Source organism: Bombus vancouverensis, chromosome 4 (assembly GCF_051014615.1).
Source record: "Bombus vancouverensis nearcticus chromosome 4, iyBomVanc1_principal, whole genome shotgun sequence".
NCBI classification, from domain to species: Eukaryota; Metazoa; Arthropoda; class Insecta; order Hymenoptera; family Apidae; genus Bombus; species Bombus vancouverensis.
The window spans coordinates 13,185,246-13,198,242 of NC_134914.1; the positions used below are offsets into that span (position 1 = coordinate 13,185,246).

The 12,997-nt window shown below is 31.8% G+C and overlaps 3 protein-coding genes across 5 annotated transcripts; 2 read left to right on the top strand and 1 right to left on the bottom strand.

Annotated features, from left to right (window-relative positions):
- Nucleotides 1-57: 57 nt before the first annotated feature.
- PIG-C (phosphatidylinositol glycan anchor biosynthesis class C) lies at nt 58-1,844 on the top strand. Its single transcript, XM_033333928.2, has 2 exons — nt 58-191; nt 305-1,844. Exon 2 carries the CDS (start codon nt 472-474, stop codon nt 1,288-1,290), a length of 819 nt encoding a protein of 272 aa, XP_033189819.1. The 5' UTR covers nt 58-191; nt 305-471; the 3' UTR covers nt 1,291-1,844.
- Nup205 (nuclear pore complex protein Nup205) lies at nt 1,557-8,201 on the bottom strand. The gene is made up of 6 exons (XM_033333906.2): nt 8,073-8,201; nt 7,638-7,801; nt 6,834-7,539; nt 6,032-6,757; nt 2,017-5,952; nt 1,557-1,922 (listed from the first exon to the last, which is right to left on the bottom strand). Exons 1-6 carry the CDS (start codon nt 8,080-8,082, stop codon nt 1,702-1,704), a joined length of 5,763 nt encoding a protein of 1,920 aa, XP_033189797.1. The 5' UTR covers nt 8,083-8,201; the 3' UTR covers nt 1,557-1,701.
- A 304-nt stretch (nt 8,202-8,505) lies between these two features.
- Stt3A (catalytic subunit 3A of the oligosaccharyltransferase complex) lies at nt 8,506-12,514 on the top strand. Of its 3 annotated transcripts, none has more exons than XM_033333521.2 (12): nt 8,506-8,608; nt 9,465-9,624; nt 9,694-9,861; nt 9,920-10,080; nt 10,159-10,548; nt 10,622-10,775; nt 10,853-11,091; nt 11,174-11,338; nt 11,410-11,598; nt 11,665-11,884; nt 11,962-12,150; nt 12,231-12,514. In XM_033333521.2, the coding sequence occupies exons 2-12, from the start codon at nt 9,528-9,530 to the stop codon at nt 12,374-12,376; spliced, it is 2,118 nt and encodes a 705-aa protein (XP_033189412.1). In that variant the 5' UTR covers nt 8,506-8,608; nt 9,465-9,527; the 3' UTR covers nt 12,377-12,514. The 3 variants fall into 3 exon arrangements, with proteins under 3 accessions (XP_033189412.1, XP_033189410.1, XP_033189411.1); XM_033333519.2 differs by having other exon boundaries at nt 8,517-8,727; XM_033333520.2 differs by having other exon boundaries at nt 8,517-8,720.
- The last annotated feature ends 483 nt before the right edge of the window (nt 12,515-12,997 follow it).

Below are 12,997 nucleotides of genomic sequence, written 5' to 3' on the forward strand. Positions count from 1 at the left end.
TTTATGGAAAACAACAGCACAGATAGGAATCAATCATTATCTATGCGATCACTGATATCATAAATTACGTTTGATTGGTTAATTCAGACGAGATAAATGAATCTATCATTCAAAGAGATATCTTTTATGATTTAACGAATTCAGAAGGATTCGCACAGCAGTGTCTTCCAATAACCTCTTTTTACTAAAGTGTATGGTTTGATAGTCATAATGCTAAACAATTTACTCAATTTACCCAATTTATTCAGAATTACAACCATATATGATTTAAAATTAATTCAAATCATATTTACTTCTTTTGTAGTAAGTTATATGCAAAGCAAAAATCCAGCGAATGAATTACGAAGGATATATGAAAATTTTAATCATCATATCATGGTAACACCAGACTCATGATATTTAATTAATGAAAATCAAATTTCATATTCTACGCGATTAAAATTCTGATAAAAATAAAGAGCAACATACATTATGACAGTAGAGCTACAATGGCAGAAGAATTTATATGAAAATTATGGTCTACCGGATAATTATACGAATAGCTCATTCTTAGAACAATTACGCAAAATAAAACCAAATAATGTAACATTAATCGAAGCAATAACTTTCGGTGCCAGCATATGCATTCAACTAAATATTGTCATTCTTTTTGTTATTATATTTATTTGGTTATACAATGAATGGGCCAGACCTGATATCATATTTGTATTTGGGGTAATATTCACAATATTGGGTTATTTTATATATTGTTTGAAAGAGGCAAGTACTTTGATAGAGTTCACAAAACATGTTAGAACTGTATTGATTTTTCTTACATTTGGATATATTTTGTCACCTGTTTTGAAAACTTTAACGGATACCATCAGTACAGATACAATTTACGCCATGACAATATTAATGTTCTTGGTACATTTAATATTTAGTAAGTACGGTCCTTTACAGATCTCTTTGTCCGATTCTTTGTCCATAACATCTTCAATATTTGGTTCCTTAATGCTAGCATCTAGATTGGCATCTCCTTTACATGCCTTTTCTCTTCTCACTGTATCTGTTCAGTGTTTTGTTTTATTACCGTTTTTAATGCATAAATTAACTAGCAAAATACTGATCTCAAGTCTTTTAACATTAAATACATTATATTTTCTTCTACTAGTTTCACAAACTCTTTCTTATGTATTTATTGCAACTATAGTATTTTTACATTTTATTTGCCCTTATTGGTATGTAAGATGCCAGAAGTACAAAGATAATATTTATGGGCCATGGGATGAGGCTGTTATTACTTCTTAGAAAATATTTAATATATTTTCTTCCACTTATTGTAATATATGGAATTGTAAATTTAAAAAAAGGCATTTATAAATATTTATTATTAATACACAACATAATTTTAATATAGCAACAGAACATAACTATGAAAATGTATTTTACATATATATTATTATGCTTAACAAAATTGTATTTCAAAATGATATACATCAACAATTTTCTAAATGTTCAATTATAATTCGAGAATGTTAATTAATAAAAACATGAAGGTACTTTTTTAAAGTAAATTGTACTTTTATATAAATCATTTATTGAAAATTTGTATCTGTCGAATTATTATAATAAATACTGTCTACGAGAGTTTTGGCAGATGTTCGTAAATACACAGATATGTAAAAAAATATGTTATAAATTCGAATTATAGACGGGATGTTATTGTACAATTATAAACTGTAATAGCCTTTTAATTCTTCTAACAAGGGCTTCAACAAAGCTGTGATCCACTGTATTTTTTGCATATTCGTTATGTGTATCTAATAATTGTGTAATAAAGTTATCTGTAAATGTAGAAACAAGACCTTGTTTTAATTCCATTAGAGTTTCTGAAGATGCTTTCCATGCTACCATATCTTCATCTATACCTGCTGGAGATACTAAAACAGAAAAATTTTTAATATTTCACTTAATATTTACTTAATATTTGAAGAATCGTTAATTATATTGTACCATTAATAGATGTCATATTACCTTGCATTCGGCTGTACCGTGACATTACTTGTATCATATAGAAATCCAAATGGCTCCACAGAATATATAATGCGTGTTCTATTATTAAAGAACAATACTTTATAGTTTGACGTTTTTCTTTCACCCACCGATTCAATCGCTGTTCCACTATTATTCGTTGCTTTTGCACATCGAGTTCCGCTTCCTCTTCGGACATATATTCTTTCAATTCAGTTGTACTCATTTCTCCTATCATTGCCGACTTGCTAATGAGAGTATCAATGTGAGGTAATTCGGTGTGCAATAAATCCGTAACAGATACAAGTTGATCAACGATCGTTCCTAAATGTACTCCGCCAGAAATGTCTTTCATTCTGTTTTCCCTTCCTCCTGGTTTCAGTGTTAAATGAGGCTCAAACAGCACATTCCTTATTTTTTGATCCATTCTACTATGTTGCATCTGATTACGAGTGTATAGCATAATATTTGCAACTATTTGTACGCAAGAAATATGTTGCTGGTTTGCTTCTGTTTTCTCGTGGCATAAACGAACAGGAGCGGGCTGCAATTGAAATTTATACAACAGCGACAGCATTAATCTTTGTAATTCATACAAATGAGCACGAAGTTCTCTCATGCCACTAATGTCTCCTAATTTACAGTCGTCAAATTCAGATCTAGCCAATTCGTCATCTACCAGTTTGTACATATCAATATTCGCAGATCGGGATATTACTCCTGTAAGACAAGCGATCTCTTTCAAGAAAAGTGTATTCGCTTTTGAAAAGGCATTTTGTAGTATTATTTTAACAATATCTCCGTGGCTCTGTAGAAAGCCACAAACTTGTATGGCACACGACTGGTTCTCTGTTCCCAGAGTAGTAAGTAGAGCATCGCAAAGGTACAAAGCTGGCAAGAAGATTTGCTGATAACGCTGACCAATGGAGGGTATGAAAGAATAGTCACCTCCTTCAAATCCTATGTGAACATCGGGATGTCGATCAAATACAATCATATTTGACATACATGATAAGATCCTATTTTCTAAAAGACTCTCAGCACCTAATCTTGTGGAGGCCATTCTACAAAATGTTGCCATTTTTGCTTCATACAAATATAGTGGTCTTAACGTCTCAGGTTCGGGTTGTAGCATACACCGTAACATATTATCAGATTCTAAAAGACTATCTATCATGTGCTTTAAATATCCTCTGCTAGCTAAATAAATGATCCAGGCATTGTCGTAATCCAATTCCAAGATTTTGTCTAGACAGGACAATGCTAACATTTTACAAACGTCATGACCACCTGAACAATTATGGCATAAAATGTCCATCAATTTATTTCCAAAGCTATTTATCACTTGTATCGTCGCGTAACGATGAGAACGTTCTTGAACAGGCATTACTCTGTTCACTGAACTATCTAATTGACTAACGTACATTAAATCAATGATGTTCGTACTTTCTGATTTTTCTAAACCGACCACACAGAGGAAATTTAGCAATGCTGCATATAAATGGGTTATTACTTTTTGTGAGGAAGCTCCTGCATTCAAGATCCATTGCAGGATATGACTCAAAATGATCTTCATCATCGTTGTATTCGAGGGCGACGAAGGAAATGATTCGTTATCTATTTGCGTGAGAAAACTGTTTCGCAAATGTACAAGTAACATCAGAACTGTTCCAGATACTAAGGTCTTTATCTCGCTTAAAGCTTCGCAAGACGTCATTTTCTGTAACAAATCGTGGGATAGATTTAACAGCAGATTCTGTTTTTGTGGTGTAGGAAGTTGTTGATTTGTTGCAACACAGAACAGTATTTCTGTTGTTTGACACCAGCCCTCTACGAATTTGACAGTGGCATAAGATAAAAGCTTTGTTTGATTCTTTTTTAAAGCGTATGTCAAAATTTTCTGTACTTCTTGTTGCATGAGATTACGCTGAGTCGCGGTTGCACTACTTTGAGTAACAGCCAATTCTTCTGTGATAAGAGAATGTAGCTTTCTTATGTCTATAAGTCGAGGGCCCCCTATCAATGTAACTGGAACGCTACATCGTCCTAAAACCATCTCTACTTGTGATGGATCGAAGAAATCTAGAGATAATGGTGATTCCAATTGAAGTTGAAATTCGATATAATGCAGAAGGTCCATCAGAAGTTTCTGTGATGGCACAATTTGCCCTTTTTCTTGACCAAAGTTTCCAACTAATCGTTGAACCAGAGAATTTTGTAAGCTACCACCAGCAACACGTAATTCAATTGCGGCTATCTTTAATAACCACGACATACAACCAAGCTCTGTTGCTTTGTTCTGTCCCTCAAATGGTAATTTCGTGAGATGTCTTTGTACGAAGTCTTGGTTTACGCTAGTTCGCAAAAATCGCAATACAGGAACAGATGTCTTGTTATTTACAGCTAACGTATGGAGGAAACAATAGCAAGCTTCTGTTATTTTGTCACGGCCACGTTCAAGAGATTGCTCTAAAATTCCTAATATTGAATGCAGACATGTTCGTGGGAAGCCCAGAATACCAGGTTGCTGTAGAACGGTTTTTCTAATATCTTTGGTAATCTCAAATCCTAACAGGTAGTGAGAAAGATTTGGAGTAGGTCGTATAATACTTTGCATCATCAAAAGCAAAATACGTTCTTTGCAGCTACCAGTGTACTGCTTTTCGTTTTCCGTATCTTCATCGAAAGTTGTATCTGCATCTAAGCATTCCACAAAACCGTGCCTGATATTTGTGGCTAAAGTAGGAGTAGCTGTAAACGTAGAAAGCAATTCGGAATCTGCTCCTGGTTCGTTGGTCACTTCATGAATAACTCCGACAGCATGAAACGCGTGTTGTGGAAGCCAAGAACTATACGAAACATATTTAGCAACATTGATCATATAATCAGGCTTTTTTGACTGTGGATCCACCTCTAAAAGTAATCTTGATAGTCCGGTCAAAATTTTATTTATTGATTTCGCAGCGGCTAATTGAGCCATGTAGTTGTGCTGCGTTTTTAATCCTCTTTCCAATATTTCCAAACAATACAATGTGCCGTTTTCAAGATTCTTTTTAGCAGGAAACTGTTCATAAGTATCGAAATGAGTACAACCTTTATCAAGAATATATAGTATAACATGAAGTAATTCGGATTTGGAATGTAATTGGGTCATTATATGATAACCAGGAGCAGAATTAACTATTGTAACTTCTCCATTCTGGAGCTCCATCTTGCATCCAATGAAATCTTCTACAGCTGGTTCATATTGTTTAATAAGCTTTGAAAATATTTTTAAACAAGCTTCTGCAACTTCCCATTTTTCTCCTGGGTTCTTGTATGACCGTGTATGAAACTTTAAAAAGACAGTATTAATAATAAAATGTAAATACGGATCAAAGCCCGGATTACGCTGCCCCATTCCTAATAGTCGCAATACAGGAAAATCAGTAAGAACGTCTAAAAGTTCTAACATTGCTCGTGTTAATGGATATCTTTCATTCTTTGATTCAACCTCCTCTAATTCACTTTGAACTCCTCTTGGTTGATAGCTGCTTATCGTTGGTATAGTTGAAAGTATTTGTGCAGCCTCCAAACTTTGCCATACGGTGGATGAACTTTCGGGTGATCTAGCTAACGCAGCGAGTGTTCGTATCAAAACACTCTTCAGTGGAATCGGTATTCCACAACTGACTAAACCGATTAAAGATGGTAATACTTTCCACCCTGGATGATCGCATATTGCTATTCTTGATATTTCGTCGTTTTTCGCAATCACTTGAACGACCAACAGCACTGCTTCAAGACCTTTACTTTCTTCGGGTGTAATGCCTTTGGGATGGCTCCTTTGTCGGTAAACAGTGTCTTGACTGGGAGGTAGTTCTTTCCTAAGATTATCATAGTACTGGCTTAGAGATTTAAAAAAGTGATCCCACGAAATTGTTGTTGATCCTGAAGATCCTATGAATTTTTTTTACTTTTCAATTATTAATTCATTCAATGAAAACAATAATATATTTTTGAAACACGAATTACTTACCATTTGGTTTAAGAAAATTGAATGCTTGCCGTGCTGCCTGTGTAGAAGATGCAAGAGATGCGATCATTTTAAGATATGGAACAAATAATCCCGCTGGTAATATTTCACCAGCAAGGCGTACAAATTTAAAAAGAGCAACTTGTCTAGATGGCAAGCGATTAATGTATGTAGTAGCAGATGCGTGTGTAGAATCATGACTGGAGTGATGACACCAATAGTCCATAACTAATTCCAGTTTCAAAGGGTCTTCTTTATACAATTCTGCCACAGTTAACATTAGATATTCAAAATGATTATCTAGATTCAAGGGTGGTTTGATACCCTCTTGCTGGTATGCCTGAATCAAACGCATAGATTCGTCCACTCGACTCCGTAGATCTTTAACTTTTAAGGGCATCAATAATATAAAATCGGAAATAAGAGAGTGGAAATAGCGGATATAAAATTCTTCATAATATATGCTCTTGTTTCTAAATAATAATTCAGCCATAAAATGAAAACATTTATTTGTTAATGCTGCTTCCAGTAATCTCTCGTCTTCAATAGTAATATTCAAGACCTGTACGTTAGCGGTGGTTTTTATTGTTGTGAGAGCAACTGCAAAAGCAAATTGTATAAGTCCGCGTAATTTAGCACACTCCCAATTGATGTTCATTGATATTAATTTTTGATATAGTTCGTCGTGTGCTCCTCTTTCTGCAATTAATGGCATAGAATTGATCAGTTCTGAAATAAAAAGACTCTATATAATATGACAAATCACAACACAAAATTTATATTTATAGTCGACTAAAGAATATACCTTCGCCATTTTCATGACTATGTAACGAGCTAAAATTGATGGCATTTAATACACTCATTATAATAGCAAGCGTAACTTTATCCATACCACCTTCATACGTTTCATCAATTTGTTTCGTTTGTAATAAAGATAGTAAACGAAATAAGATTGGATTTGGTAATGAAGATTGCGCAGACCATAAATATAATATATCTGCTAAATCTTGTCTAGAATCATTGTAAAGTTTCATGACCATGTATCGATGCTTTGATCCACCTAATGCTCGATTTTTTTCTAGTAGGTCTTGCTCCTTCACAGGATCCATTTTTTCTAACAATGATAAAATCCTATCTAATAAACCATCTTCTTGTAATTTATTTGTATACTCCGTAATATGTCTCAGAAGAGCTATTGGGGCATCAATATTCCAACTATGTCCCATTCTTGCTTGTATAAGCATTCTTAAAGTTGATGTAAGCGCTTTCTTTCCATCATAATATAATAAAATAGCTGTTAATCCTCTAGGTAAACCAGGGTGATGAGGCATTTGTAGTTGAGCAGTGCATAAAAGATCTAATGCCATGAACTCATTAAGTTCATACATGTCTGATATAATAAGGGTTTCATCCACCAATTCTTTTGACAACAACTGATGTCCTAAGCCAGGAAGTGTAATACCATCTGTTGCTCCCTTTGTTATTTCTTCTCTGCTGTTCACATTCTGCGGCTGCAATAGAATATATCTTAAACCATATATTATACAAATTTGTAATATTTTTGTTGTCTCACATAATCTTAAATACATGATATCATATAATCACTTACAGGATTTTTTAAAAGAGTTAAAAAATTTTGCCTATGGTTACGTAAAGCTTCTGTAAATTCAGGATATTGAAGGTCATAAGTTGTTGGAGAAGAAGTAATATACCGTTCCACAAGACTCTGTAGTTCCTTGTAAGGAGTCCACATATCCTGTGTAATTTCCTTTTCTATAAAATTCATAAAATAACATTTTGTTAACAATTTATATGATTAATCAGAATAATATAAAAAATAAAATAGAATATATATATATATATAATTGATTAAGAATATTTTTCTAAGGCTATATAATACTATAATAAAATGCTAAAATATAGGAATTGTTGCATTATGTTAAAAGGAATACAGTTCAAATATCTATTAATCATTTATATGATGCAGGTTAGATTTTTCATGTGACATTAAAGATATAGATCAATCATATAAATTAAAAATTACCTTCGGTCATTTTGTTACGGTAAATAAAATGTTATAAAAACACAAATCTGGCGGAACAAAATATAGTACTTAAATATAATGAAAGGAAAGAAATCTCGTGCAACATAATACAAATACCGGTCCTCTGGCGGGAACGATAGATTTATTGATAATCATAAACCATTGAACAACTATACACGAGATGCAATTGCTATAAGCATATCTTATTTTTAAAAATTACACCAGAGGACGTATTTACATTAAAATTTTTTTTTATTTTTAACTTGAGAGTAATTTATCGCTCAGTATTTAACCTATAATAACCTATAATCAATGTTTATTTGAACAAAGAATAGTTTTAATTCTTTCTTTCTATAACGTACTTATATGCACGAATACCAAATAATTTGCTTGGTCTTATTTCGATTGTAGGTAGCGCAACTAGCAGCTGACTTTAATCTATGCTTTTTTCTTTCGAGTCGCGATGTTTCTCAGTTAGTAATTTAAATGACGTTGTTATTTTATTACTTTTCTTGTATTGTAAAATTCGTAAATACGTAAGTTCACATCACGGTTTACGTAACATATATAAAACTACATAAATATATGATGCGGAACGATTAGATATGTGATGTAAAATATACATATGTCACCGGCCGGTAATTTTGTGTACGTGGTCAGTTAATGAGGAAAACTATCATTTGAATTCATGTAGTTCATTTAGCATGTAATTGCTATTTTTTTGTTGAGGCAATATGTTTATTAATTCATTCATTTATCTCTTAATCGCGTACGTTCGATATTTTCTATTCTACTATCTCTTTTCTATGAAGTATCATAACCTATTGCTGACAATGACAAACGCCATGTGTTTTTCGTTATAGCTTTTATTGATATGATAACTAGGGTGCCTCAGGATTTAACAGCCGAGTTTCGTCAGTGTAATTTATGGCTATATTCAAGCAAAAAATGTTATATAAGCATAACTCATTTAAAACTTTATTAAAAAGTTGTAATAAAAATACTTAATATAACAATATAGGAACAATAATAAATTTGTAGTTACAGTGCTGTAAAACAAGAATAAGTATAGATTAGATAAGTATAAGACTCATTTTGATTTTACTTCATTTCAATGTGAACCAATAAACCCTTTATGTTATTTTATCACATGTATCAATATTACTTGTTAAATATATTCTTTTTCCTGAAGTTGTTTTTTGTTTCAATATAAAAATATGTTGACAAAATTTGGCTGTTGAACATTGAGACATCCTGTATAATAATGCATTGAAGATTTTAACATATAATTTTTTTTAGTATTTACCTGCTTTCCGCATATGATACAAGTATAGCTTTTATCACAAATAAATAAATATAATATCAGTATAAATAATAGTACATTTTTTATAGGTAAATTTTATAAAGGTGGTGTTTTAATTATTTAAGAGAGTAACACCTTATAGCCTCATCAATATGGTTACATTGATGAAGACAAGAGGTTTACGTATGTCTGCACAGAAGCAGGAGACTCTTTTGAAATTGACTGTGTTATCTCTTGCAGCAATTTTATGTAAGTTTCCTAAATTAAAATAAGAAGAATTCTTGTAATATTCTAAGTAAATGAAATCGTTTTTTATAGCTTTTGCAACAAGATTGTTCTCTGTCTTAAGATTTGAGAGTGTTATCCATGAATTTGATCCATATTTTAATTATCGCACAACAAAGTATTTAGCAGAAAATGGATTTTATAGTTTTCATAATTGGTTTGATGATCGTGTTTGGTATCCTCTTGGGAGGATAATTGGAGGTATGTTCCTTTATATTAATTTTTAATTGTAATATACTTTAATCATTAATTATTTCAGGAACAATATATCCAGGATTAATGATAACATCAGCAGCATTATATCGCCTTTCATGGTTATTAAATATTACCTTAGATATACGCACTATTTGTGTCTTCCTAGCTCCATTATTTTCTAGTTTGACAACAATTATTACTTACTTACTTACCAAAGAACTGAAGGTAAAAATATATTCAATATATATGTAGTATTTTTAGTATAATAAACCAAAAATACATTACTTCATGTATGATTTTAAGGATTCTGCATCAGGATTGTTTGCTGCAGCTATGATAGCAATTGTACCTGGTTATATATCACGATCAGTGGCAGGATCTTATGATAATGAAGGCATAGCTATTTTTTGTATGTTATTTACATATTACATGTGGATCAAAGCAGTTAAAACTGGAGCAATTTGTTGGGCAACATGTGCTGCTCTTGCATATTTTTATATGGTGTCTTCTTGGGGTGGCTATGTATTCCTAATTAATCTAATTCCTTTACATGTATTAACTTTAATGGTGACTGGCAGGTTTTCTCATAGAATATACATTGCATACAGTATTGTATATTGTTTAGGAACAATTTTATCTATGCAAATATCTTTTGTTGGTTTTCAACCTGTTCAGAGCTCTGAACACATGCTTGTAAGTATAAAATATAGTATCTCTGTTTTGTAGAAAATACTCTCTACACAAAATTAATTTATATTTTGTACAGGCATTGGGAGTTTTTGGACTTTGCCAGATTCACGCTTTAGTTGATTATCTGCGTAGTAAAATGTCACAAGATGACTTCGAAGTATTATTCCGTGGTCTTGTTATTTCTGTAGTTACTATTTCATTTGTATTAGGTGTTATCTTAACTATTACAGGTATATACAATAATGATAATATATTTCTTTAGATTATAAAGAACATTTATTAATTTTTTATCATCCTAAATTGAAAGGAAAAATATCTCCATGGACTGGTCGCTTTTATTCTCTTTTGGACCCGTCCTATGCAAAGAATCACATACCGATAATTGCGTCTGTTTCGGAACATCAACCAACATCATGGAGCTCTTTTTACTTTGATCTTCAGATTTTAGTATTTCTATTTCCCTCGGGTCTATACTTCTGTTTTTCTAAGTTAACAGATTCAAATATTTTCCTCATCTTGTATGGAGTTACAAGTCTATACTTTGCTGTGAGTAAAAAGTTTTCATTAAAAATTCGTTAAAAATTGATGTCGAAAATTCGAACAAGCACTTAAATTTTAAACTATACAGGGTGTAATGGTTCGATTAATGTTGGTTTTGGCTCCAGTAATGTGTATTTTGGGTGGCATCGGAGCTTCCTCTTTACTCATCACTTATATGAAACAAGTAGAAAGAGGAAAAGTTACAGATAAAAAGTCGAAAAAGTTTGAAAGTAATTATATACTCAGAAGTGAGGTAATTACAATGAACATCTTTTCTTAACTTTCATTTTTTACGAAATTTTATATTGACATATTGATTTGCAGATTGCCACGCTCTTTATAACAGTAATGTGTATTCTCTTCTTTTCGTATACCATCCACTGTACATGGGTTACAGCAGAAGCTTATAGTTCGCCTAGTATCGTGTTATCGGCGCGTTCTCCAGATGGTGGTCGCATGATCTTTGATGATTTTAGAGAAGCGTATTATTGGTTACGGATGAATACGCCAGAAGTAATTTTATAAGTCTACTTAGACAATTTAATTTGCAACATTTAAAATTACGTTTCTTAACTGCAGAATGCCAAAGTAATGTCTTGGTGGGATTATGGATACCAGATCACGGCGATGGCAAATCGTACCATTTTAGTAGACAACAATACATGGAACAATACTCACATATCAAGAGTCGGCCAAGCAATGGCAAGCTCTGAGGAAAAAGCTTACGAAATAATGAGAGAACTAGATGTTAATTATGTTCTTGTTATTTTTGGAGGACTTACAGGCTACTCGTCGGATGGTATTACAATTAATATATAAACCTAAATGAAGCTATAACTTAAAATTGTCTAAGAACTTGTTCAATTATGATTTCAGACATTAATAAGTTCCTATGGATGGTGCGTATCGGCGGAAGCACTGAAAAAGGAAAATCTATAACAGAGTGGGATTATTATAACTCTGCAGGAGAATTCCGAGTTGACAAAGAAGGTTCTCCAATTTTGCTCAATTGTCTTATGTATAAAATGTGTTATTACAGATTCGGTCAAGTTTATACAGAAGGGGGTAAGTTTTTTATTATGACATGAATATAATTTATACTAGTTTAAAATAAATATAATTTGAATAATTTTATGATTAAACAGGCAAACCCTCTGGATATGACAGAGTTAGGAACATGGAAATTGGTAATAAAGACTTTGAGCTAGACATGTTAGAAGAAGCTTACACTACAGAACATTGGCTTGTACGAATTTATAAAGTGAAAGATTTAAGAAACAGAGGAATTTAAAAAAGATATGAACTAATAAGAAGAAAGTAATATTATCACATCTCTGTAAACTTTCATAATTTCACTTGCTTATAAGTTTTATAATTGTCTATAAGATATCAACATGGCACTAAATACAGAATTACAATTTCCATTAAATAGTGTAATTGAAACTTTTATAAAAAATATACTCAGGCCTCATTATATACATACATTATTTTAGTAAATATAGTTATATCGATTTACGAAATAATTTTGGAAGTAATCTTTATAATAATCGAAAAGAATCCAGCAGCATATTTATTTTAATAGCGTTTGTAAGAACGTACTATTATCTGTAACTTAAAGAATATATATATTCAGGGTATAGTTTATCAAGTTGAATATTCTTAGAGAAGCATTTATTTTAAACGTTAAATTATTAAACGATCCCTGTGTTCAAAGATAATGATCATCTTCGTAATTGCTTCCTACATATACATAAGTAATTACATTTAATAAAATGACTAAATTTAATAAAAAATGTAATTTTATTACTTATACTTACTGAGAATTAATAGGGTAAAGATTTATTATGCCATTAATCATGTGTTCATATGGAGAATAAATTTGCATTAAAGAAGATTTCTTTTGTAACCAAGG